This window comes from Plasmodium brasilianum, chromosome 12, assembly GCF_023973825.1.
Source record: "Plasmodium brasilianum strain Bolivian I chromosome 12, whole genome shotgun sequence".
Classification (NCBI taxonomy): domain Eukaryota; phylum Apicomplexa; class Aconoidasida; order Haemosporida; family Plasmodiidae; genus Plasmodium; species Plasmodium brasilianum.
The window spans coordinates 2,494,736-2,519,920 of record NC_090125.1 but is presented as its reverse complement, the minus strand read 5'-3'; the positions used below and the strand labels follow the sequence as shown (position 1 = coordinate 2,519,920).

At 24.6% G+C, this 25,185-nt stretch overlaps 5 protein-coding genes across 5 annotated transcripts; 2 read left to right on the top strand and 3 right to left on the bottom strand.

The window, feature by feature from the left end:
- Window positions 1-191: 191 nt before the first annotated feature.
- MKS88_004515 (thioredoxin 1) lies at window positions 192-1,060 on the bottom strand (the record flags this gene model as incomplete). Its single annotated transcript, XM_067217698.1, has 2 exons — window positions 192-478; window positions 1,033-1,060. The coding sequence occupies 2 exons, from the start codon at window positions 1,058-1,060 to the stop codon at window positions 192-194; spliced, it is 315 nt and encodes a 104-aa protein (XP_067072100.1).
- A 2,678-nt stretch (window positions 1,061-3,738) lies between these two features.
- Window positions 3,739-5,556, bottom strand: MKS88_004514 (MA3 domain-containing protein; the record flags this gene model as incomplete). The annotated part of the gene is made up of 1 exon (XM_067217697.1): window positions 3,739-5,556. One exon carries the CDS (start codon window positions 5,554-5,556, stop codon window positions 3,739-3,741), a length of 1,818 nt encoding a protein of 605 aa, XP_067072099.1.
- A 2,510-nt stretch (window positions 5,557-8,066) lies between these two features.
- Window positions 8,067-17,766, top strand: MKS88_004513 (uncharacterized protein; the record flags this gene model as incomplete). The annotated part of the gene is made up of 2 exons (XM_067217696.1): window positions 8,067-13,995; window positions 14,153-17,766. 2 exons carry the CDS (start codon window positions 8,067-8,069, stop codon window positions 17,764-17,766), a joined length of 9,543 nt encoding a protein of 3,180 aa, XP_067072098.1.
- A 989-nt stretch (window positions 17,767-18,755) lies between these two features.
- On the bottom strand, window positions 18,756-20,060 carry MKS88_004512 (vacuolar protein sorting-associated protein 4; the record flags this gene model as incomplete). The annotated part of the gene is made up of 1 exon (XM_067217693.1): window positions 18,756-20,060. The coding sequence occupies one exon, from the start codon at window positions 20,058-20,060 to the stop codon at window positions 18,756-18,758; it is 1,305 nt and encodes a 434-aa protein (XP_067072097.1).
- A 1,792-nt stretch (window positions 20,061-21,852) lies between these two features.
- Window positions 21,853-23,480, top strand: MKS88_004511 (uncharacterized protein; the record flags this gene model as incomplete). Its single annotated transcript, XM_067217692.1, has 2 exons — window positions 21,853-23,210; window positions 23,351-23,480. The coding sequence occupies 2 exons, from the start codon at window positions 21,853-21,855 to the stop codon at window positions 23,478-23,480; spliced, it is 1,488 nt and encodes a 495-aa protein (XP_067072096.1).
- Window positions 23,481-25,185: the final 1,705 nt, after the last annotated feature.

Genomic DNA, 25,185 nt, shown 5'->3' with positions numbered 1-25,185 from the left:
TTTACTATTATTTATTTGTTTATTTTATTTTGTTTTATTTTATTTTGTTTTATTTTATTTTTTTATTTTATTTTTTTTGTTTTATTTTTTTTGTTTTATTTTTTTTGTTTTATTTTTTTTGTTTTATTTTTTTTGTTTTATTTTTTTTGTTTTATTTTTTTTGTTTTATTTTATTTATTTTTATTTGTAACTTAAGCTGCATGTTTCTCAATAAGCTGTTTTAAGGCCGTATCATTAGCTCCCAATAGAGTTTCCACAACAACTCCATTCTTATAAATTTTAAAAGTTGGCATTGATGTAATGTTTTCTTTTTCAGTAACTTCAGAAACCTCATCTACATCGACTTTTATAAAAACCATTTTGGTATATTTCTTTGAGCACTCTTCATAAAAAGGGGCAATTCTCTTGCAAGGTCCACACCACTCGGCGAAAAAGTCAACGATGACTAATTCATTTTGAGAAACAACAGCATCGAAATCTGAAAAGTTCAAAATGTAAGGAAAAAAAGGGAAGGTGTTACATATATATATATATATATGTGTACACATGTACATGTGTATTATATGCACATAGTTAAGCATCCATACTCATATATAGCAGTTTGAGGTTATTGCATACAACTATTTGAATTTAAATAATGTATGTATGTATATATGTATGTATGTATATATGTAAATACGTATATATGTAAATATGTATATATGTAAATATGTATATATGTAAATATGTATATATGTAAATATGTATATATGCATGTATGTATATATGTAAATATTCATTTATTATCGTTTTCTTCCTTTATAATTTGATGCTCGTTAATTTGTATTTTGTAAAATGAATTTTAGTTGTAAAGAGTTTCCTTCATTGAAAGAAAAACTTTGTTTTATAAGTAAAAGCATCCACATATACAAGTATATGCAAATACATACATATGTATTTACATATATACATATATATATATATATTTATACTTATATGCACAATATATCATATTTTTGACACATTTTAAAACTCTATACATAAAAATTTAACCTGCTTGACTACCAACAATTTTAACCATATTTGCTTTTCTAAATTAAATTATTTTAAGGATAGAAGAGTGTTTTATATTACAGATTTAAAAAAAATATTGTAATAAAAATTGTATAAAATGTGTTAATATTATATAAGTAGTAAAATGTGTTAATATTATATAAGTAGGCAAATAAATAAATACGTAAATGTTTGTAAGTTACAATACTATTAAATGACTATATTTTACAAAAAAAATTTTGCTCACATATTATCTTCATTCATTGTTCATAATTTAAATAATTTATTATTTTATATTTTTTTTCCTTTTGTGTATGAACGTTCAATAAATTTCCTAGATATGGATAGAGGAGAGAAAAGGGTACATTTTCTTTTACTCTTTTACGAATTTACGCTTTTATGCTTTTACTCTTTTACTTCTTACACTTTTATTCCTTTATGCTTTCAATTTTTACTTTTTGTTCTTTTCTTTTTTTTTTTTTTCCATCTTTTAAATTGGCATTTTATCAATAAATCACTCAAAAAAGAAGCTTATCAAATTGTCTCGAATTAAAAAGTCATTCGAAAAAGAAGTGAAAAATGAAAAAACGTAAACGCTAAGAAATAAATGCAAATATTTTGCGGCGCTACATATGCCTAGCAATAACACACACAAAAATGGAAAAAAAAAAAACAATCCCTCTCTACATATATATATTTATGTGTACATAGCGTGTACACTTATATGCACTATCAAGATATGCACTTATGGAAGATTTAGCAATGGATGACTTAATTGTCATTTTCTTCCCCTCCAAGTTTTATGTGCTTAATTGTATAAAATCATACAGAAGGAATGAAAATTGCTTTAGAAAAAAATGTAAACGAAAGACATTTCTTCAAAGGAAATGTTAAATATAAAAAGATATAATGAATAACAATAATCAAACATACCTAAATTATAAAAATATGCTTAATAATAATTTGTTAATAGTTTTACATAAAGAGTGTTTATAGGGAAAATAAGCTTCCTATTTTCATTTTCAATATTAAGCATGTTACCCCTTAAAAGATATTACATATGCACATGCACATATATATGTTTGTATATCCAAATATATTGGATAACGCATAATATGCTTATTTACTATATCTTATTTGATTAAGATGTGTGGCTCGTTTTACACCTTTAATATTTTTAAAAGATACACTATTTAAAACTCTATGGCTTTCATCTCCTTTGCGTTTTATTTTAATTCATTCATAACATATATGCATTTTTTTTTTTTTTTTTGTTTTAACGTAATTTTAATTCAATTTTACATGTTATTAAAAATTATGCTGTTATATTTTTTTTTTAACATATGGGGATGTGGAAATACAGTTATGTCTGTATTAGCTTTACCTTGAATATTAATAAAAGAGTTATAAAGAAAAGCAAATTATATAACTTTTATATTTATTCGTCCACTCAACGTTTGTTGTTTCGTTAAGATGGGAAATAACTCGTACCATGATATATACATGTATATATATACATATATACATAAGCACAAGCTCGTACTGTTACCTATTCCGTTATTTAAAAATAATATTTTTTTTGTCATTTGACTTTATTTTATCATTCTTTTTAAAGAAATACATATACTAAATAAATACGTACAAGCATAAAACTATCTTTTGTTTTTAGCAATTTTATTAAAAAAAAAAAAAATTAGTACAATAATAATTTATTATAACTGAAAAATTATTGTATATTGCTCTTCTAAAATACATATAGGTAGTCCAGCTACACATAATTATTTCGGCCGTTTATACACATTTATACAACGAATAAAACGTTTATATGCGCACAGAAAAATATTTATGTGTGCACAGAAAAAAGATATAAATGTGTATACTAAAATATGTACATTAGCACAAAAAAAAAATATATACTTGTGCACAGGAAAATGTACATATATATATGTGCACGTTAATAGATATATATATATATATACCTTTGCACAACTAAATGTGCACTTGTGCAGTGTGAAATAAATATATACATATATATATATACGTGCCGCGTAAAACATATACATGTGCAAATTAAAATATATGCATGCACTTTTTCATGTTTCATATGTGTACTTTCAAGCACGGAATAAAAAATATAACGGTACAAATAATGATTATATATTTGCATTTGCATATATATAATGAAATTTATATATTCTACATATACAAAACAAAATGTACATATGTGCACAAACAGCGTAGTAAACATATTCTAATAAAAATTATATATATGTATTTACATATATATATATAAAATATATGTGTATACATACATACAATAAGATATACATATGCGCACATAAAGAATGAGATTTATACATGTAAATATATAGATTCAAATTTACACATGTATACAGATACACAGAATAAAATAAATTCATTTACATAAATATATATAGCGGAAGAACGAAAGTATATATACATATATATGTGTACATTAATTGGTTTTATTTTATTCTGTTTTTCATAATAAAACTTTTTTGGAATTTAATTTTTTTTTTTTTTTTTTTTTTTTTGTTGCAACCCAGTACGAACTGCGCATGTATATATATATATACACAATTGTTGCATGCAAATTTGTGCTATAAAAAAAAAAAAATAATAAATAAATAAATAATAATGCCAAGGTGCAAAAGGTATGAGCGAGTAAATATAAGAACCAAAGTACTACATATTAAATGTTTCAATTTCTTTAGAAGCATCTTCAAATATTTCCTGCGATATGTAATTCATTTGCAATAAGTGTGTTACAATTTTTTTAAATTCTTCGGGATATTTTGGTATATCTAAAATAATGTCCTTTAATGAGTTCAAAACCTCAATTACTCCTCCTTCAATATTTTTTTCTGAAATAAAATTTTTTTTTAACAAACAATCAACAAGTTTGAAGGATAAATTTAAGTCGTTGTTAATATCAACATTCAACACAAACATTTTTTTAACAACATAATTGCATAAATCATGATATAGAGGTAAAAATTCATCAACGTACAAATAAAACTCCTCTTCATCTATATAGGAATAAAAATATTCTAATAAAGTGTTATTAATTTTTCTTTTCAATTTCATTTTTTCATATGTATCATCTTCATCCCATATATAATTTATGTTATTTAAATTTAATTTCTTTTTATCATTAATCCTTTGTTGGGTTTTATTACAAATCATCATGCCAGTAACACCTCCTATGTGCAATGTATAAATATCGCTTAAAAAGGCTGGGTATAACACATCATCATAGATACAACGAAGTAAAAATTTGCATATCATTTCTTTAGCTTGAGGAAAGTCTATTTCATAATCATCGATGTACCCAATAATTCTTACAAAGGCTATGATAATATCCCCTTTGAAAAAATATGTTTCGCATAAATTATCTAACAAGTAGGATATAAACTTTCTACATATATTATTTTTGCTAAATGATTCTATTATACTAATTCTAATAAATTCATAATGAAACAAACTATTCGTATTGTTTAAAAATTCAATTACTTCATTCATATCTCCATCATTAAAAAAGTCTACTAAAAAATCTCTTGATTTTTGTTTAAATTCCTTTTTTTCCTTTTGTACGTCTTTCATATTTAACTCTAAAACCCACAGTAGTGTATCCTTCCATATTTCATCCTTTACTCTTTTTTTCTCTTCTACATCTTCAAGATTCTGTGCATACATATCATAATGCTCCCCATTCTTTTCACCTACACTGCTTGAACCATTTGAACCGCTTGCTTCTAGCGCAAGTTTAGAATCTTGGGTATGATTCATATTTATGTTATTCATCTCTTCATGTGCTTGTTCTTCATTTAATGCTGTATCATTCTCCTTAGCATTGAATAACCGCAATTCCTGTTCATTCAAATTATCTATTCCCAAATTATCAAAAAAGGCAGTAGGTAATTTAAAAATATAATTCTTGTCTATAACATTATCTAATGTACTAAATCTGAGATATTTTAAAAAAATTTCATAGCATAAAGGGCAATCTAATTTCATATCATCTAAACTAAGAAGAATTTTTTCAAAAGCTCTTTGCACTTGTTCAGCGTTTATTAACTTTGTAATACTTAAAACATTCAACAAACATGACACATTAATTTGGCACTCATCATCTCGATCAAAAGATTTCTTAATTAGTTGTAAAACCAAATAGTCATTATATTTCTTTACATTTAATTCCTTCACATCTTCAATAAACTCTTGAAAATTACTTCCTGCAAAAAAGTTCTCAATTAGTAAATCGCATTTTTTCTCGAATTCTTCAAAGGATAAAATATTCAAATCTTCAAACATTTTATTTTTCATTTCCGATACTTTTTGTGAGTACTCAATTTCTTCAGCGTTCAGGATACTATAGAAACAATTTTCATCTTCAATTTCACTATCATATATTGGATCATTCATATCTACATATTTTTTCGTTAGGAACATTTGATCCTTCAGCAAATTAAGTTTCTTGCATTTTCGCTTATTCTGCGCCATCTTGGGAGAATAAATTTATTCGGAAATGTGTGGGTTATGTGGATACGTATTTGAGTGAGTAATTCCAGCTGTATTTACGTGTGTACTTAAGAGTATATTTATGTGTGTACTTAAGAGTATATTTATATGTGTACTTAAGAGTATATTTATGTGTGTACTTAAGAGTATATTTATATGTGTACTTAAGAGTATATTAACGTGTGTATTTAAGAGTATATATACGTGTGTACTTAAGAGTATATTTACGTGTGTACTTAAGAGTAGATTTATATGTGTACTTAAGAGTATATTAACGTGTGTATTTAAGAGTATATTTACGTGTGTACTTAAGAGTATATTTACGTGTGTACTTAAGAGTATATTTACGTGTGTACTTAAGAGTAGATTTATATGTGTACTTAAGAGTATATTAACGTGTGTATTTATGAGTATATTTACGCGTGTACTTCGGAGTTTAATTACGTGTGTTCTTGTGTATGAAAGCATATATCTATTGAAAACACAACGGCAGTAAAAAGAAAATTATAAGCAGCATACCATAACAAAACACAATATCACTACAAGGTGTTCTCATATATATATACGTTTATGTAAATATATGGAGTGTTAATAAAAAGGAGGATGGAATAAACATGTATATAATATATGAAGAATTAAAATGTTTGACTGTAAAAAAAAAAAAAAAAAAAAAAATGAGTAAAACAGTCGTAAAAGCCTATAGGAAAAAAAAAATAAATTCCAGTTATATTGTAAAAAAACAAATCCACGGTTAAAATATTATATATTTCCTCTATTTCTACAGAGTACTAAAGGAACTATTTTTTTTTTTTTCTTTTTCTTTTACTTTTTTTTTTTTTTTTTTTGTATTTTAATTCCCATAATAAACATTTTATGTGTGTTTAAATTTATATTTAATTCTGTTATCAATATATACATACATGCATAAATTTATATATATAAGTTCGTATAAACTATATTTATATGTATATTTACTTCATTTATTTTTTTTCCATATGCTCGTATATATATATAAATATATACATATTCACGAATATATTTTTATTTGTTCTTGTATATTTTTTTATACGTGTCGTTACGTGAGTATAGTTTCATATATTTATATATATATATACATATGTATAACAATATTTAAACTTCTTTAATGTTTTGATTTTCAAATGTTACTAAGCTTTTTTTTTTTTTTTTTTTTTTTTTGAGAATATAAAACACCATAAATTTTTCTTAGTGCCACTGAAAATTTCTGACATTACAACTCTTTTTTGAATTAATGAAAATAGTAAGGGCTGTTAGAATTCTGAAAAAACAAGTTACATTATACATAAACGCTTTTATTTTTTATTGTTCTATTCTTTACTTAAAAGGGTTATATAAAAGCTATAAAACAATATTATAAATTTAAAATTTTTTACGCTATAAATTTATTCTAAGAAAGTATCATTTTTTTCTACAAAAGAATAATTATGTAAATAATTTTTTTATTTATATAAAAAGTTATTAATAAAAAAGAAAAATATATATATATATATATATATTCATATATCTGTATGTATAAATAGTACTAAATAACAATATATCTATTTCCTCTTTTATTGTTATTCTGAGCTTAAACTATTCTTTGATACATTATGTTAAATTATAGCACACCATACTATGACACACAATGCTATATTAAGGTTCACTATGCTATTTTAAGGTACACCAGGCTATGTTATGCTGCACTATGCTATTTTTTAATACACTACGCCATTTATTTGGTATACTATACTGTTTCATAGTACTATATACCATTTCCTGCTATCGTGTATTATATTTTATTATTTAAGAAAAATAGAAAAAACATCTTTTTATAAATGATTAAAAAGAAAAAAAAATTTATTTCCTTGACCAGTATATATCCCAGGAGCTTTAAGCACTTACTGTTTGCAGTACATTGTGCACATGCATTTAAATGTACGACGTATATATATATTTATTTATATAATAAATAAATAAAATATACACATATGTATAGATAAATGTTTACAAAAACAAGTGCACGTATGTATTACATGAGCGTTCGTGTACAGAATAATATTTTTTTTCTCGTCATACCCTATTTTTAGTGATATGCTTATTAAAAGGAAAATAGAAAAAAAAACATTATCAAATTACGCACAAAAAAAAAAAAAAAAAAAAGCAAAGCGAAGAACTGTAATATATTTTGTTTTACACGTAATCTTATTGTAGTTCTAAGGCCCTATTTTGTGTATATATAATGTGAAGCTTTAATTTTTTGTAATTTTTCCTTTAAATAAAAGGAAAAAGAAAAAAAATATATATTTATTAATATGAACAAATGATAAATAGTACACCTCCAACTATTTAATGTTAATATTGTTACTTTTATAAGTTTTGCTTAAAATTGTTTATGATGTATAGTATAAGATAAATTGTAAAAATCATTGTAATAAATAATTGTTAAGGGGAAAAAAAAAAAAAAAAAAAGAAAAATGCTATGTTTAGATAAAGAAGATGAACTAAAAATATATAAAAAATTTAATTTCCCCAAATATGAAAATAACAAAAACGTGTTAAATGAAAATTCAGTCATTGAAAATTTGAGTAATAATGTCCAACATTTCCATAGTAACCAAAATGGCAATTCTTATCCTGTTTCAAGTAAAAATAAAAATGACCATGCCAATATTGGCATGATCGACGAAATAATATACATAAGTACAAGTACTTGTAATTCCTTTATCTTTATAATAACGAAATTTTGTTTCTATATATTTGATAACTATGACTTTTCTTTTATTAATATATATGCTTTAAAACATGATCATGTGAATACATATGGGTACCATAACAAGGTGTTCTTCTCACCTTTAGATAATACTATATATATCATAAGTATCAATCTCAATTATGTGTATGCATATAATATAACTAATAAGGATGATGTAGTTATGTTAGATTATGATAAAAATATACATTCGATTAACATTAATCAATATTCTGATGATGAATCAAGTGGAAATGAAAATGAATATTATGAATATATCACCTATATCAAAAAAATTTATAGAAAAAAAAAAGCGCATAAAAATGTTAGTATAAATCTTATGACGGTATTATATTTACCCATTCCATCAACTTGTTTAATAATAACAAAAAGTAACATTCTATTTTTTTCACACAAAACGGATGAAATATTCATTTCAGATAATATTAAAAGTATACTAGCTAATAGCACTCACCAAAAGCAAGAGGAAGATCAGCATAATAATATTAATAAGGTCGTTATTAACACAAAAATAATAAGCTTAAAATGTTTATATTATAGAAAAAAAGGGGGACATTTAATTGTACGAGAAAATGAAGAAGGAACAGTAAGAAATAAAAAAAAAAAAAAAAAAAAAAAAAAGAACTGTAATTATGACAAATTATGTAAAGAAACTAAGCTTATCTTACGCTTATTGAAAAATGCAAATAAAGGAAAAATTGGACAAAGGAAATATAAATGTCGTCATATTTATTTTTCTTTAAAAAATGGTGGCAAAATTCAAACATGTTTAAGAAATTCTCCATTTTATCAAAATGTTTATGTGTGTCGTAAAAAAATAAAATATAACATCGTAATAACTCAAAAATGTAAAAACATGAAGAAGAAGAGGAATATAAAGGTAGGTAGTAGGAAAAAAAAAAGGGGAGATTATAACGCTACCTACCTGCATAGTAGTAATAAAGAAAATAATTTATATAAGCTAATAAATAATAAAAATTCTAAAACTGAAAATTTGAATAATAATATGAATAAGAATAAGAGATGTCTTAATATTAAAGGAATTATAAAAGCAGAATTTAATGTGCACAATGATTATGTATTGCTTCTAACTCGTACTGGAGATTTCTACATATTTTCTTTTTTTCACAACTTTTTCAATTTTTCTAAAAGTAAAGCTTGTTATTATTCGGGTAGTCGTATTCACAAAAATAGCTTTAATGATGGAACATGGAACACAGGAGAAAGGATACAAAAAGGAGAAAAAAAAGGGGAATTAAAAGAACATAAAAAAAATAAAGGAAAGGAAGATATTAATTATAATAAGTACATTAACAGAGATAGTGATGCAAAAGGAAAAATAAATGAACCTGTTATAGGTATATATATAGGCTCTTCTATAATAGACATAAGTGTAAACATTTATAGAAAAATTATTTTAGTAATAACGGAAAATTTTGTTATAAAAGCATATTCTACGTATCCATATATATGTAAACACACTTTCAAAAAGAGCGTATTTACCATTGATACATTTAATACGTATAATAATCCACGCTATTATTATAATTTTCTGTTATGGAATAGGCAGCATAACTTTTTTCTTATATCATTTAATGAAAATAATTATTACATTTTTAATACCAATGGAACGTTTTACTACACTATGAAAAATGATTATTCTACGTATAAGGAGGAAAATGAAAATGATGATGAGCAAAACATGAGTATAAAAGCACATCTTTTTAAACAAAATGACGATAAAACAGTCTTAACTTTGCAAAAGAGAAGCAATAATATTACTTCTAAAGAAGAATCCGATGGTATTTTAAATAATTTAAACTCATCTGCAAAAGGTGCTGACACTTGCATTTCCGTTACTCACCCAGTGACCACCACAACTATCAGGGGGGGAATTAAAAATGAGCAGCTCGTTACCAATAATCATTCAAGTAATAATTTACAAATTAGTAGAATAAAAAATAGATATGTAAACATATCCTTTGTTTTCAATGATTTTAAATTACTTTATATTCTACAGAGCGATGAAAAGTATTATTTTATTAATGTAAAAAATTTTCTTTACCTAAATGATATTTATAGTAACAATAAAATTTTTCACTATAATAGTAATTACTACACGAATGAAAAGTGCAAGAAGATATATATTGGCTTAAATAATCTTGTCATGTTTGATACCAATGTAGATAATTATAATGTAAATGATATTGAAAAAAATATTGTAAACATAAAAGAAATTACTACTCCTTTTAAATTTATTAAGAAATCGTATTTGAATTTTAGTAACACACATATGTTAATTATTTTTAAAGGTATATCTATCTACAGTATTCAAAAAAAGGTATTTTCCTATTTTATGGACGATTATTTGAAGTACTTTTTTCATAATTATCCTTGTGGTTGGATTCGCGATGATGTTTTTTTTGTAACTTCTTTACATAACAAATATGATGAAAATAATTTTAAAAGTTTTAAAAAAAAAAGTCAATCAGATCGAACTGGGAATACCATCTTTTTTAGTAGAACTACGAATAAGCAGTGGGAACCCATTTTTGAGTCCTCTAAAATTGGTTATGAACATGTACAGTTTAACAACTTGCAACATGGGAAAATTGTGACTTCGGGTGTTGAATCAGAAAAAGGGGCTGAACAGGTTGATGAGGATGAACAGGATGAAGAGAATGATGAGTATAATGAGGATGGTGAGGATGATGAAGATGAAGAAGAAGAGGACGAAGATGAGGATCGCGAAGAGAGTAGCGAAGGGGGGAGCGAAGAATATGAAAATGAAAAGGTAAAAAGCAGTCTTACCTCTAACACAAATAATGAAAATGGGAAATTAAATTATGAACATATGGAAAGGATTGGTATGAACAAGAAAGAAAAATATGTGGACAATTTGAGAATACTAAACTACTTATTCAATTTTAATCATAATGACAAAGATACGTATTATAAATTCTTTGAAGAATATTTTAATAGTAATAAAGTAAACATTTATACAAAACCTTTTTGCTTATTTTACAATAACTTCTTTTTGAAGGAAGATACAAATGTATTTTTAAAAGCATTTCTTGAATATAGAAATAAGAACAAGTCTTCAATTATGGAGACGGAACAGTCTCAGCAAAACCGGAATCATGACCAGAATTACGATGAATATTCATACTCAATACATAACTATTACACGGATTTACAAAATAATATAAGCAACAATATCGAATATAATGAAAATCAAAATGATGTTAAGAAGAGTATGAATCTTCCTAATTTTATGGACATGAGTTACAACTCAAATTATGACTACGACACTAATGCATGTAAGTTTACCTGTGAAAGTTCAACCGTCATAGATAGTGATATAATGAGTACGCGTGGTCATGTGAAAAAAAAGAAATTTACCAAAAAGGTGAAGAAGTTACATTCAGTTGATAATTCTAATGACAACCAAAAGTACAACTCAAATGATTACCCTTATGGAAGTCCAAGTGGCAATCCAAATGGCTATCTAGATGAAGATATTAAATTTGTAAAAGTTAGGAAATCTATTAAAAAAAAGAGAAAACAGGAACAGAAACACTTTCAAGAAATGACGAATTATTATGAAGAAATTCTGAATAAAAACAATTTTTACTATGTCATATATTTGTACAATATAAATCGTGTTTTAAGGTTTACTAATTATATTTGTTCTATTAAATTATTGTATAGACCAATATTAACGCATGTTTATTATGACAATAAAGATATGGAAGATCATGAAGAGGTAAGGGAGGAAGACGATGAGGATGAAGAAGTGGATGAGGACGAGGAAGAAGAAGAAGAGGAAGAGGATGAAGAAGAGGAAGAGGATGAAGAAGAGGAAGAAGAAGAAATGGGAGGAAAAAAAAAAAACATATATATAAGAAAAAAAATTTCAAATGAAAGATTTTTAATAATTCTAGATGCATTCTATAATTTATTATGTTTTAAAATTAGTACAAATAATAATAATAATAATAATAATAATAATGATCCAAGCAAATCAGGATATTTACTGAAAGCAGAAAATGTTTTTATTTTGCCCTTAAATAAGGATAAAAATTTTATTGAACCAACTTGCTTTTATTCTTTATTTGATATATATAATTATGTGTTTCATAATTATGATAATTCTATAAGTTTTCTGCATATATATGTGGACAATAACAATTGTTACGATTTTGAACTTATTCATATATTTAATAATAAAGTTGATCAATTAGAGATTATAAAAGACAACAACATTTTGTTTTATTACTCTTTGCCTGCCCCAATAAAACATATATGGCCTTCTCCTATTTATTATATATATTTATTTTACCACTATGTTATTTCTGTAATATATAATATTAACAGAATTAGTAAGAAATCAAACTTGGCGAACCTAGCCCTTTCACCTTTTTCTAATGGGCAAGTTGAATTATATACTCACCCTGAATTAAAAAGTCCTAACGATATATCGAAAAAATACAGCATACTTTTTGAAAAAACTGATGGGATGGAACAGCATCAAATGAACCTTGATAAAAATGTTACAACAAATGAAAAAACGGGAGAAGCATTTACTGTTAGGGATGTGAATAGAACAGGTAAAGGGAAAGAAAGCGATCATAACAATCATAACCATAACAATAGTAAGAAGAAGGAAGATACCAAAATAAACGAATTGCCATTCCCTGGAGACAAGAAAATTAGTTCAAGGGAAGAGAGTATAAAATTGGTAACCCGAAATGACGAATATTCTTACGTTAATCCCTATTACAAATGCTCTAAAGGCTCAGTAGAATTATCTTCATTTGACTTCTTCTCTTTGAACTCATGTGATAATAATGAAGAAAATGCCCAATACAATTATTTTGAAAACATTTTTAAGGATAGATTAAATGCACATTCGTCGAATTATAAAAGTTTTATTAGGTTAAAAAAGAAGGTGAAAGATGAGGGGATTGACTGTTGGTTACGCTCTATAAAAGAAACATTGCTTTACATGAAAAATTTTAAGTTTTTTTTTGAAAAATTGTTTATATGTAGTCAGAATGACGTGAAAGATGACAAAGAGGGAAAAAAGGGTAAATTGAAAAATAATTATCAGTACAAGAAAAATAAGAAATTTACGGATCACTTGAAATATTCGACGTGTAGCATATGGAAACATTACGGTGTTATTTTAGAAAAAACTTTGCTTTCTTTATTTCTTAAGACAATGCATAATAGCAAACAAATTGAAAAAGAAATGAATAAAACGTTGCTTAAATATAAACTTTACTCCATTATAGAAGAATTAGAAAATAAAGAAAAAACGTGTTATCTGTATTTAAGTTGTAACAATACTATGAATGTGATAAGTATTAGCAAATGCTCCAATAAGTTTTTTTTAATAGATGCATTAAGGAATAACTTATCCTTTAAGAAAGGGAAGTATACAAATTGTTACTTATTTATTTATAGATACATGAAATTAAATAGATTTTTAAATGATAATAATTTCTACTTACATCATATTATGCACAGCCTAGGATTATTTATAAATATTGTATGTAATAAGATATCTAAAGGAGGTATACTTAAAGATATTCTATTAAATGCAAAAACAGAAAGTATAGTAACCAAAGGTACCTATGCAAAGGATCGTTCAGAAGAAAAATCATATGCTAAAGCAAAATATTTCCGTTCATGCGTTTTTGATAAAATCAACTTCAAGATAAATAGCTATATTAATATAATTTTATTTAAATTTTTTAAATTATACTGTGATGTTTATTCTTATAGAGAAAATAAATATAGACCCATCTATGACAACACATTGGGGAAAAAAAAAAAAAAAAATGCGCCTTTTAATTGTTAACGTAATATCAAACTATGTCAGTCAAAACATATTTGTAATTAATATATTAGATATCGTTTTGTACAAATCTCTTAGTAGATTAAGTAATTTTTACATTTTAGCTTATAAAATTGTTTACAACTATTTAAGTGATATATGTAGCACTTCTTATTATGATAGACTCATTACAAAAAACTCGAGGGATAATATCTTGAATATGTCTATAGTTGTGTTATATTCATTATTTCTTAGCAAACGGTATAGGCAAAATGTACACGCAAAGATTTTAGAAAGTGTAATGTTTGGTAGTTCTATATATAGTAGCAACCGACTTTGTAACGATAAAACGATATTCCATTTAGATAAAGCAAACGTCAAGGGAAAAGGGGAAAAAATTGATGAGAAGAGAAATGAAGTAAATGAAAGATTAAAAAAATTAATTGCCTTTTTGAACGAGAAGATATACAGTATTCCCCCAAATGACATATCCAAAATAGACCATTTGAAGGGAAGAATAAAGGACCAACATATATATAATATGATTTTTCATTTATTGAAACTTAAAAGTAAGAGAAATGTGGAAAAACATGGGGAAAAAGAAAAGACGGAGGATGGTGAAGAGGATGGTGAAGGAAAATATGAAGGCGAACAAAACCATACCTTTGAAATCAAGAGTGACTGCGCATATAAGATGAATTCCAATGTGTACTATATTGCTCTATATTTGTTGTGTATTCTAAAAAAGAAATATGTCTTCCATTTGTTTACACTATTGAGGATACTAAGAAAATATTGCAAATATCACATATCAGAAGTAGTAATAAATATAATAAGAAAAATGGATCCTTATATTAGTGCCATATTAATTTATTCGCTAAGTGACTTCACACCTCATGATTTTATGAAATTATGTATACCTACTGAGAGATATAATATATGTTCCTTATATATGGTTAATGTACAAAACTATATAGGAATATATGATGTTCGTAAATTTTATTGTATGTATTTTCTTAGTATGAGTTTAAGGCAAAATATAAAATATTCAACAAGCTTAATTCATTACATGTCAATTTTATTTTATATATTATATGAAAGTAAGAAGAATTATATTTTCCATTGGAATTATTTTGGATTAGAAAAATACAGTATACAGAACAATTTGTTAAAAGGTACAAATATCAATTGGGATAATTTTTTATTTTTTCTTTTATGTGCATATAATTTAAATAACATGGAATTAAAAAAAGTGAAGGACATAAAGCTTTTGCAATTTGCGTTTGATCATTTTTCCAATGGTAATGTGATACAGTATAAAAATGATAAAAATATAATGCACTCTCTACATAATGTAAAAAAAACAGCAGAAAATTATTTATATAATTCAGATACTAACAATTATATTTATAATGTACAATTATTAAGTTCACAAAAGAGGAATAATTTTTATTTGGAGATTAAAAGTTTCTCTTTCAAAAAATTTAAAATGAATAAAATTATATATGAATTTTTTTACAACATGGATATAATATACATTTCGAATGAAAATGTTGATATTTTTTCGAAGCTACATACATGTAATAGTAATTTGTTAGGATCTTCCCCATTCGGTGGGAGCAAATTTACAGCTGATCCCTACGTAAAATTAAGCGGTAATGCTCATGAGGTAAATGCAGTTGATGATAAGACAGATGCGGAAAAATGCGTGAATTACCTTGAAGTACAAAACATTTATATTAGGTTTATTATTTTAATACAAAATATAGTATGTTATTATATACATAACATGCTCTGGTTTGAACTATACTATTTCGTAACTTCTCTTCAAATTGACATACTATCTTTTTTTTCCTATATTTATTTTTTTAAGTCAAATTTATTTCCAACAAATATTTTTTGGGGTGTATGTCCTATTGATGTCTTTCAGTATTATTCCAATAACACAGGGTTTTGTTTTCTAAATTTTAATTATTCAGAAAAACTAGCTGAAAAGAAGTTAATCCATTCTAAGAACAGCAGCGGTAGTTTTGAAAAATGTCAGTATAGTTCAAAAGAATTTAATGGGATGAATTATAATCAGGAAAAACTAAAAATAAAGAATGTCCAGGAAAGCATGCATCCGACTAGTCGGAACAGTGGCTACAGAAGCAGTAACAGCAACAACAACAACAATAATAATAATAATAATAATAATAATAATAATAATAATAATAATAATAATAATAATAATAATAATAATAATAATAATAATAATAATAATAATAATAATAATAATAATAATAATGATAATGATAATAATGATAATGATAATGATAATTATTATCATTATAATAATTATAACGGTAAAAACAGTAATGGAGAGGTGTTTCATAGCTATATTTCTCGTAAGAGGTGCGATAAGTCGAAAACGTCTTTCGCAAAAAATGAAGAGGACGTGCTAAGTGATCTGCTTAGCCAAGATTTTAATTACATAAGGTATACAGAACATATGAAAAATCTGAAGATCATTTTTGAAAAAATGGAAAAAGAAAATGAAAATATTAATAATACATTTTTACAAAATGAAGAAAGAAATGTTTTCCTAATTGATATCTATAAATCTTTTAAAGATCATTTTGATATAAATTGCTCGAACAAGAAGAACCAACTAAAAAGGAAAGATACCAGTATTACAAATGAACTATATCTGAATAGTATACATAAAACAGAAATGGAATGTAAAAGGAAAAAATATCGAAAAAATATACTTTCTTTTAATATTTATAATAAACTGACCAATTACATATTCTTAGAAACGTATTTTGCACCGTCTGTGTATAAATATATACCTGTATATAATACATTAAAATATTTATATTATTTTTTTAATGTCTGTAATACTAAAAATACCAAGTATTCGAAACAATATTTGAAGTATCAAATTAAAAGGAGAATATACAATTATATTTCCAATAATATAGTAGATTTAAAAAGCAAGATTAAGGAGGAGAACAATGAAAATAAGCCTGGAAAAAAAAAAAAAAAAAAATATTCAACAACTGAATTATGTTCAATTCATAAAAATGATATTATATGGTTTTTATTAAGAATATTCTTACTGTTAAAATTACCTATGCATGCTTTAGCTTTAATATTATATTGTAAAAATTATATACTGTTAAATATTCTAATAAACCTCTTTCCATATTTATATCATATTTTTAATTATATTTTAAATATGAATAGTGCTCATTTTTCATATAAGAAGAAAGAAGAAAATAAGAAAAATGCAAACAAAATAAATATATATTATGGACAAAGTACAAAAGTAAATTTTATACTATCAAATGAAGAATTCAATAAAAAACTTTGCGAGTACTGCTATCAATCCATTTTGAATTATAAAAGGAAAAATAAAATACCATTTAGTAATCGAATGTGTGAAAAAATTTATAAAAAAAAAGTCATTGAAGATAAAGAGAACAATAATAGCATATATGATCATTTTATGTCTTGTGAATGTTTGGACAATTTAATTTTTTTCAGAAAAAAATTATCTAATATAAGGAAGAGCATATGAATTTTTCAATTTTCTCCTTTTCAGTAATTTCCTATTAGGAAAAACGTTCTTTAGAAACGAGATTTGCATCTCCGGATGGGGTTCCTTACGGTGTACATGTACATAGATACATATATATATATATATATATGTATGTGTATATATATATGTACGTGTATATATGTATGTATGTATTTGTGTGAATATGCTTGCATGTACATGTATTCTTCACGTTATTCATGAATACCATAATAATTCGGGCAATCCTACTTTTCAAAATACCGTGATAACCTTTTCCATTTTTTTGTTATTTTTAAATTCGAAAAAACATTTTGCCAAAACTTTTTGTATATAAAATAATTACCACTTTTTAGTAATACTCCTGTGTTGGTAAATAAATGAAAAAATATTCCTGTTTTTTACTTGTTAACTTTATGTTATCCTTTACTAAGTTAGAAACCCTAACGTTTAGAGTATTTTATTGTAAAAGTGCTATTTCTGATTTAGCGCAATTATGAAAAATCCCTAATAGGTCTTAAGTATGCCTTTGGGCATGTTAGGTACAAAAAAAGATACAAAAAAATTATAATTTTACATGGAATTTTACTTAAAAAAAAAAAAAAAAAAAAATATAATTATCGTTCCATTTAAAAAAGGTATATCTTTTGTGCTAAGCAACAAACTTCTGTCATCCATATCCTACTCAAGAATATGAAAATGAAGAAACAAAATGATAACATAATAATGAATAAACATATAACTGTAAATAAAATGTAGGCACTTCCACTGCTCTCTTGAGGTACGATAAAAAGAGCAGAACAAGAGCAAAGAAGCACGCGTTAGTTACATACATATATATAGACTTTTGCATATGAATAAATTATAACATATATGTAATAAATCTCTTAATAACTTCCAAAGTTTTAAATAAATGACAAAAATAGGGGAAGGGGAAAAAAAAAACACTCTGTAAAACACAAAATTTTCTCTTATACGTAACTAGAATCCCATTATGTACCATTCATTCCATACTGCTTAGTCCATTCTTCATATTTGTTTAAATCATCTACAGACAAAGAAGGCTTAGCATTTGATATGGCAGTTTTAAAATCTTGTACACTTAAAGGAGGCAATAACAGTTCGCTTTCATTTAAACTCATCACGTTCTTTTCCACTTTTGTTGTATCAGGGTCTCCAGGAGAACAAGGAGTATAAAAAATTTTATTATTCTTTTTAACTTGTTTAAAAAACTTGGAAAGGAGACATTTCTTTACTGGCATATATACAGCGTCCCTACAAATAATATCAATATCAGCGCCAGTGTAATTTTCAGTTAATGTTGCAAAATATCTAATGTCTTCTTTTCCTATATTACTTGTGCTGGTATATGCTCCAGCGTTTTTACCCTCCATTTGATCCTTGTTCTCAGTGTTATTTACATATTTTTCAAATAGTTTCATTCTCGCATATAAGTTTGGAAGGGGAATGTAAATTCTTTTTTCAAACCTTCTCCTAAAACCGCTATCTAAAGACCAGGGAGTGTTAGTAGCACCCATAACTATAACATTGTTTTTATAATTATTCAATCCACTCATATTTATTAAAAATTCTGTTTTTATTCTCCTTGTGGATTCGTTTTCACCGTCAGTTCTTGACCCACATAAAGAATCAATTTCATCAATAAAAATGATTGCTGGTGCATGTTCTTTAGCTGTATCGAATAAACATTTAATATATTTTTCACTTTCCCCTTGATATTTACTTACTAAATCAGACGACGATACATTAAAAAAATTCATGTTACATTCATTTGAACAAGCTAAGGCTAAGAACGTTTTTCCTGTTCCTGGTGGACCATATAACAAGATACCTTTATATGGTAATGTCGATGAATTAAATAATTTTGGAAATTTTAAGGGGAAAATTATTGCTTCTTTTAGTACTTCTTTAGCTGTATCTAACCCACAAACGTCTGACCATTTGACATTCTTATCTTTATTCAATATAAAATCTTTTATTTGTTTTTTCATATTTTCTTTTACTTCTTCGGAACTACTCACCTTTTCTTTTGTTTCAATCGTTTCTTTCTTATTAAGCATTTCTTTTAAATTCTCAGCTCGAGTCATGTAAATTTGCATTTTTTTTAAAATTAACTCTCTAATATTCGAATTCTTTTCATATTTGCAAAAAAAATTAAAGTATTGTAAACTTTGTATATATAAATTTAGGGCCTCTTTATAATTTTTCTTTTCATCCTCTATAACCGCCTCCTTCGCGAATTTTACGGCTAGATTAATTGACTCTTCCGAATCCATGCTAACTGAAAGTAATGACAATAATGCAAAAAAATAGTAAGAAGTAATCGGGGTTGCAACAGTGCAAAGTTTCATACGGATATATTTTCTTCTAAATGTTCTAAGAAATGTTTTGCAAAACGTTACGTCATATAACCCATTTATGCAAAATGCATCATATTTAATTCACCCTAAACACAATTACCGTAATGAAGCTAAAATGAGTACACTAGAGAAATTTTGAAGTACAGAATTAACCTCTAAATATATAAACGTTGTAGTATAAACGAATGTATGATACGGATTTTAAAAAAAATTATATAATAAACTAAATGCAGCGTAGTACATTACAAAGAAGCATAATAAATTAAATATTAAAAAAAAAAGACTAAAATAATAACTACGATAAAAACTATATTCGAATAACTACTAAACTAAAGGCTAAAATTAATACGCATATTTTTATATTTAAAAAAAAAAAAAAAATCTCGTCTTGCTTAACTGCTAAAGTTTTCACATACACAAACATATATATACATACATATACATATTCACACACATTTGTTTTTCTTCTCTGTAATTGTGGTTAAAATGCAAAGACTTTTTGAAAACTCTTAGAATATTATTATGGCTAAACATTTTAAATCTTTACTAAAATGTAAACATGCGAAACGTATGCAGATATGTGTATGGAAATGAGTGTATGTGATAAACAAAATGAAATATTAGTAATAATTATTAATAAGATATGTGTATGGAAATGAGTGTATGTGATAAACAAAATGAAATATTAGTAATAATTATTAATAACAAAAAGGTGGAAGAGGCATATTTGCAAATATTTCCTCAAACTTTCACATTTTGTTCTATTTTGCTTTTAATTTTTTTTTTTTTTTTTTTTTTTTGTTTTACTTACACTTTAATTATTTGTGTCTGTGCATATTTGTAACGTTGATAAAATTTAAAATTTTCATTTTAACATATCAAAATTTTTATGGGGCTTACGATGAACAATATACTATTATATGCGCCACTGATGGAAGAAATTAAAAAAAAATTTTAACCAGAAAATTAAGGCACGTATTGAGAAAAGTTTATATGCTGCAAAGATGTATTATAGATTTATAAAAATTATGTGAAACACATTAATTCCTCGTGCACAGAAAATAAAATGAAAAAAATAATGACTTTCGAAAAAAATAAAAAAAAATAGAACAGTAGGATATCCGAAATAATGTGTCATCAAAAATACCAATCTCAGTTGAAAACACGAACAAAAAAGTTTTCTATAAAAAAATATTATTTTAAAAATATTCAGAAAAAAAAAAATTAAATTAAATAAAATAAAATAAAATAAATAAACAAATAAAACATCTTCATTATGTATCGAATATAAATTATGAATTATTTATTTCCCATTTTGAATGAGCAATTTTAAAGAGAAAATTACACAAAACAGTCATGTATAGCTATACTTTAGTAGAATATTTATAAAATAAAACAGGAAATAAGCAAAAGAATAAAAACTTTACAATGTTATGAATTATTGTGAAAATTTAATTTTTCTCGTGTTCTGCGAGCTATATATGTTTTAATCATATTTTAATTCTATACAAAATCAAAGTTTCATCTATTTTTTTTTCATTTTTTCATATATATATGTAATATGTATGTAATATATATCAACATATGTATATATATATATACAATATATATGTAATATGTATATAATATATATCAACATATATATATATATATATATATTTATGTAAAATTTGTGTAATATGTATGTACACGTATGTTATATATAAAAATGAATGATAATAATGAGGAAAAAAACAATGAAAGAAAAATAAGAAAAAAAAACATTGACATTCTTTTTGACAGTGAAGAAATGGAAGTATCCATTAACAAAATGGATGAAGGAAAACATGAGAAAAAAGGAAATTCAGAAAAAAATAAAATAGATGACGAGAAAAATAGATTGTTAATTTTTAACAATTATTTGCCAAAAGAATCCGTGAAAAGTAACAAAGATAATGATGGAATTAGTAGGGGAAAGGAGAACGTTAAACATATTAATAGAAATAAAAATACCATAAAACAGGAAAAAAAAAACAGTGTAAATGATGATGAATTTGAAATACCTATACATTTTGGAAAAAGAAGTAAACACAATGATTTTTTAAATGAGAGCTTTTATAAATTTAGAGAATATGACGAAGATGACGATGCCGATGATAATAAAAAATTGCACATAATGGACATATTTAATTACCACGATTTTCCTGTTAATTTATTTGGGATAAAAAAAAAAAAAGCAAAAAACAGGGATAAAAAATTTGTAATAGAATTTGTGGATTCATATAATGATGAATTTGTGAAAAAAAATATTAACAACAATATCATTTTTGAATCAATAGGAGTGTGCAAAGGGATTTCCTTTTTAGACATAAACGAAAATATTAACATAAATTGCCTAGGAGTAAATGATAACAATGCATTTTACTTTTATAAGATGATACCCTTTAATAAAATTTATTCACAGGATGCCATTAATAAAATATTAACCAAAAAAAATGTTGTTTCGAAAATAGAACATAGGAAACAACACAATAACAACGATATTCATGCAATGAACTATGAACATAACCCTCGTCATAATGAGGCAAACGACTTCTTTATAAAAAATTATAATATTCTTAAAAATTATTTTTTTAAGAAGAAAAAAGAAAAAAAAACGATATATAATGACTTATATTTATCACCTTATGAAAAAAATTTAAAATCAAGCTTATGTATAGGAACACATATATACTCGCAAGAAAGAGCAGTAAAGAAATGCTTCGGGTTATTAATTGAGCAAAATGTATATTCCTTAGATCAGCCACAAGATGATAGTACAGCAGTTAACAAAAATTTAGAAAATTTATACTTTGACTTTCCTTTTTATAAAAATCAGATAATTTTTAAACCCATATATTATCCGTACAAAAATGTTCAAATTATAAGCAATTCTTTTAGAAATTATTTTAAAAATATTCAATGGGAAAAATTTAATAACTTAAAAGATGTAGAATTTTATTATGACATAAAAAATAACCTTTTTAATTTTTCAAAAGATGTGTATTTAACAACAAAAAGTGCCATTAGACATTTTGATTCACCAAAGTGAGTAAAACAATGCTTTTCACATTCCTCTCTTTGCTAATTCTTTGTCTGCTTATGTGTGTGTAATGTGCAATAGATTTTTTCCCTTATTTCTTCATATATACGTAAGTCTATTTTTTTTTTTTTTTTTTTTTTTTTAGGGACTTTGTTATTCAAACAGCTAATCGAGTGAAAGACATAAACATTCATATGAAAAAAATTTGTGAAAAATCGTTTTATATTATTCATAATTCTATTTTGAAGCTAAGTAAAGTGTCTAAAAGTTCATAAATTCAAATCGTATTTTTACTTGTATGAAAATGTGTATGTATACAGACAGACATGCATGTGTTGTTTTATTTTGTTTTGTTTTCTGTCGTTTTATTTTGTTTCGTTTTATTATGTTTTGTTTTATTCTGTTTCGTTTTATTTTATGTCACTTTATTTTTTTTTTTTTTTTTTTCCTTCACCAAACCATTCGTTACCCTTGTTAAATGAAAAAAAATAAAAAAAGATTGTAGCTGTAATCATAGTTTGATTTTTTTTTTTTTTTTTTTTTCTCCCATTTTGCACATTTTTTAGTTAAAATTTATAATATTCATTTCCTTCCCTTTTTTTGAATTTCACATTTTGTTAAAATATAAAAACCTATTAACTTTTATTCCCCGTATTTTGCAACAGTAAAATATAGTATAAATATAACCATAAGGAAAATTAGAAATATTATGAAAAATATTAAAATGTCTATATATAATTACTCACATTTGCTATAATGAAGTATGAACACATAAGACTTCAGTATAGAGAGGTACGTACATTATCCCATAATATTAGGATCATTAACAATTTTATGGACGAAGCAAAATATTGGGAAAATAGAAAAAAAGAAAAAGTTTTATTTTCTCCACACTATTATCATTTATAGTTAAAGCTTAAATTTTATAAAAAAACATGTATCATGAATATATTTAACGTAAGATCATTTAACTTAAAATCATTTAACTTTAAAACATTTAATTTCAAAACATATAATTTCAAAACATATAATTTCAAAACATTTAACTTAATAACATTTAATTTTATGAAATAACTACTTAAAATGCCAATTATTATTTTGCATACATACATCAAATTCTTAAATTTCCTTAATAAAACAGATCTAAAATACTACAAAATAAAAATAAAATATTTTTGTCTATTATATTTAAGAAAAATTCAATGCTACAAATTAATTTATAATTTTTTTTTTTTTTTTTGTTCTGACGTGTTAATTGGCTATTTTCATTTTTTTTTAAATTTGCATTTTTTCTTATTCTATACAATATTTCATACCTATCTAAGAACATCGAACATCAAAAATGATAAATATACAGGAGATTTTGAAAAATACATTTTTCATTATGTTACAGAATAGCAATATTATCAGAAAAGTTAGTAAATAAATATATGTTATTATAAAAATAAAAATATGTAGAGCCTTTTTTTCTCCACAATATGCATATGTTCTTAACAAAAAAAAATATATATAAATACATATATATATATATAATATATATATATATATATATATATATAGATGTATTAATATAAATATATATTTATGCAAATATTTTTTTCATATACAAACGCTTCGGTTAACCAAGTAATAAATCAAATATCTGCTTGCCTTGTTTATTGCAAGATACCTCTGTTTGCTGATGAATGTATTTGAGTATTTATTATTAAAAATTTATCCTTACAGATTTTTTCCTTTCGTATTTAAAATTGTATTTATTTTCTTAGCCAATTTTTATTTTAAAATATGTTTTATTTAGTATTATCTTAATATGGCTGAAATGTGAAGAACCATTTTTAAAAATGCAGTTAAAATTTTAAAGATTTCAGGAAATGAGAAAAGGCGATTTCCCTTAATAGTGTAATTTTTTTATACATACAATAAAAAAATAAAATAAAATAAAAATATATTACATCACATACAGAGAGCAAGAAATATATA